The sequence below is a fragment of the Rhagoletis pomonella genome, unplaced genomic scaffold, assembly GCF_013731165.1.
Source record: "Rhagoletis pomonella isolate Grant_MI unplaced genomic scaffold, Rhpom_1.0 Rhpom_scaffold_00006, whole genome shotgun sequence".
In the NCBI taxonomy this organism is placed as follows: Eukaryota; Metazoa; Arthropoda; class Insecta; order Diptera; family Tephritidae; genus Rhagoletis; species Rhagoletis pomonella.
The window spans coordinates 63,430,554-63,432,088 of NW_023458560.1; the positions used below are offsets into that span (position 1 = coordinate 63,430,554).

A 1,535-nucleotide genomic window follows, 5' to 3' on the forward strand; every position below is an offset into this window, starting at 1 on the left:
ATGTATTTTAATAAACACACTTGCCTCTCCATATATATGAATGTATAAAATATCAGCCTTCATAAGTGGCGGCACGTATATGACACGCTTGGAAGAGAATTTGGACCCACAGTTGGAGGCAGCGCGTGATGTACGAGATAAGTTTGGCAGCGCATTGGAGCAATGACGTATATGCGGCACGTTATTACGCGCAAGTGCAAGCTCAGCGACGCAAGCTTTAACACAGTGGCAGCAGCTAGCAAAAGCCATGTAAGTTTAACTGAATCAAACGCTCATGGTGCGCACAACTTTTAACATGTTCTTTTGTAGCGATCCAAAACATAAAAATCAGCTGGCTTTAAACTGCCGTACGGCTCTACAAGCATCTTTGATATCGGTGGAGTGCGCGCAGTTGGCACTGCCACATGTGGAAATCAAACATATAAGCAATCGCCAATTGCTGGCAGCGAAACATTGCAATACGTACATGATTACAGATATTGCAAATTTTTCAAGGTAAAATGAAGAGTTAAAATTCAGCTATTCAAGACATAAAATTTTTACTATTACTTCGTAGGTATCAGCATACAACGAAAGTATTCACCTCTTTTGAGAGTAATATTTCCAAAGCATCGATGTGGCTGTATGAAACGTTTAATAAAACTTTACGTCAAGACTTCGATAAATCGGAAGAGACCGTACGTAATCTGGCGAAAACTTTGAGGGATCATAGGCAAGAAGTTTTTACTGCCGCTCGCAATTAATGATCGCTTACTAACAGCAACTATTTTAAATATGTAGTTAATTATAAAGTGTATTGACACTTTTCTTTAAAAATAATTAAATAGTTTATATTTGATAACATTTTAAGTAACCAATAAATGAAATAATTGTTAAACTTAATACCAATAAGTTTTTTTGGGCGTACGTTCTTCAACAATGCCCATTTCATCCATAATATCCATTTCAAATGTTGCTAATTTTGGTTGGAAAGTAATCTCTCCCACAACGTTGCCTAGAATACATTTCAAATTAAAAATTATAAGTATGCAAACAGTGGCTCAAAAAAATGAACTGTACCGGGAGTATCCTTTTCACGCTCAATATAAGCGTTAGGAGTTTTATAATCATATGTTTGATTATTTGTCTCGGGGATGGGTATAATACGGCCTGTGCGTGCGGATACTCGAACTTTTTCACCCTCCTCGGTGTACCGCCATCCAAAATCTGTTCCTTGCAAGTCAGATGGATCTACTAAACGCACATCTTTTGTGACCTTTCATGGAAAGTATAATTAACAATTTAAAAAATGTATTCATGGCACAACTATATAGCTTACATCCAAAGGCGCCTCTGATTTGATTAAAACGCCAGGAAACCCCTTTTCACCCCCTACCGTACGGTAATGCCAATTTAAACCATCGACTATCCCCAATTGCGTTCGGCGATAACCTGATTGACAATGCCCTGCTTCCCTTTATCTTTGCCAACAAGCACTTCAACTCGATCACCGCGGAAGAAACTCCAATCCTCTGTACAAATGTAGCTTGATTTAG

The 1,535-nt window shown here is 38.2% G+C and overlaps 2 protein-coding genes across 2 annotated transcripts in view; one reads left to right on the forward strand and one right to left on the reverse strand.

Annotated features, from left to right (window-relative positions):
* LOC118741102 overlaps positions 1-781 on the forward strand; it is a 104,713-nt gene extending 103,932 nt beyond the window's left edge. Inside the window, exons 4-6 of the mRNA XM_036472938.1 lie at positions 57-249; positions 310-495; positions 557-781. Of these exons, the coding sequence (XP_036328831.1) occupies positions 57-166 (110 nt within the window). The 3' untranslated portion in view covers positions 167-249; positions 310-495; positions 557-781. The remainder of the gene's footprint in view (positions 1-56; positions 250-309; positions 496-556) is intronic.
* Positions 767-1,533, reverse strand: LOC118742030 (probable 39S ribosomal protein L24, mitochondrial; the record flags this gene model as incomplete). Its single annotated transcript, XM_036473997.1, is given in 4 exon segments — positions 767-994; positions 1,060-1,255; positions 1,319-1,410; positions 1,413-1,533. Coding segments are annotated over 4 exon segments (525 nt in total), but the record flags the coding sequence as incomplete, so codon positions are not given.
* Between the last annotated feature and the right edge of the window lie 2 nt (positions 1,534-1,535).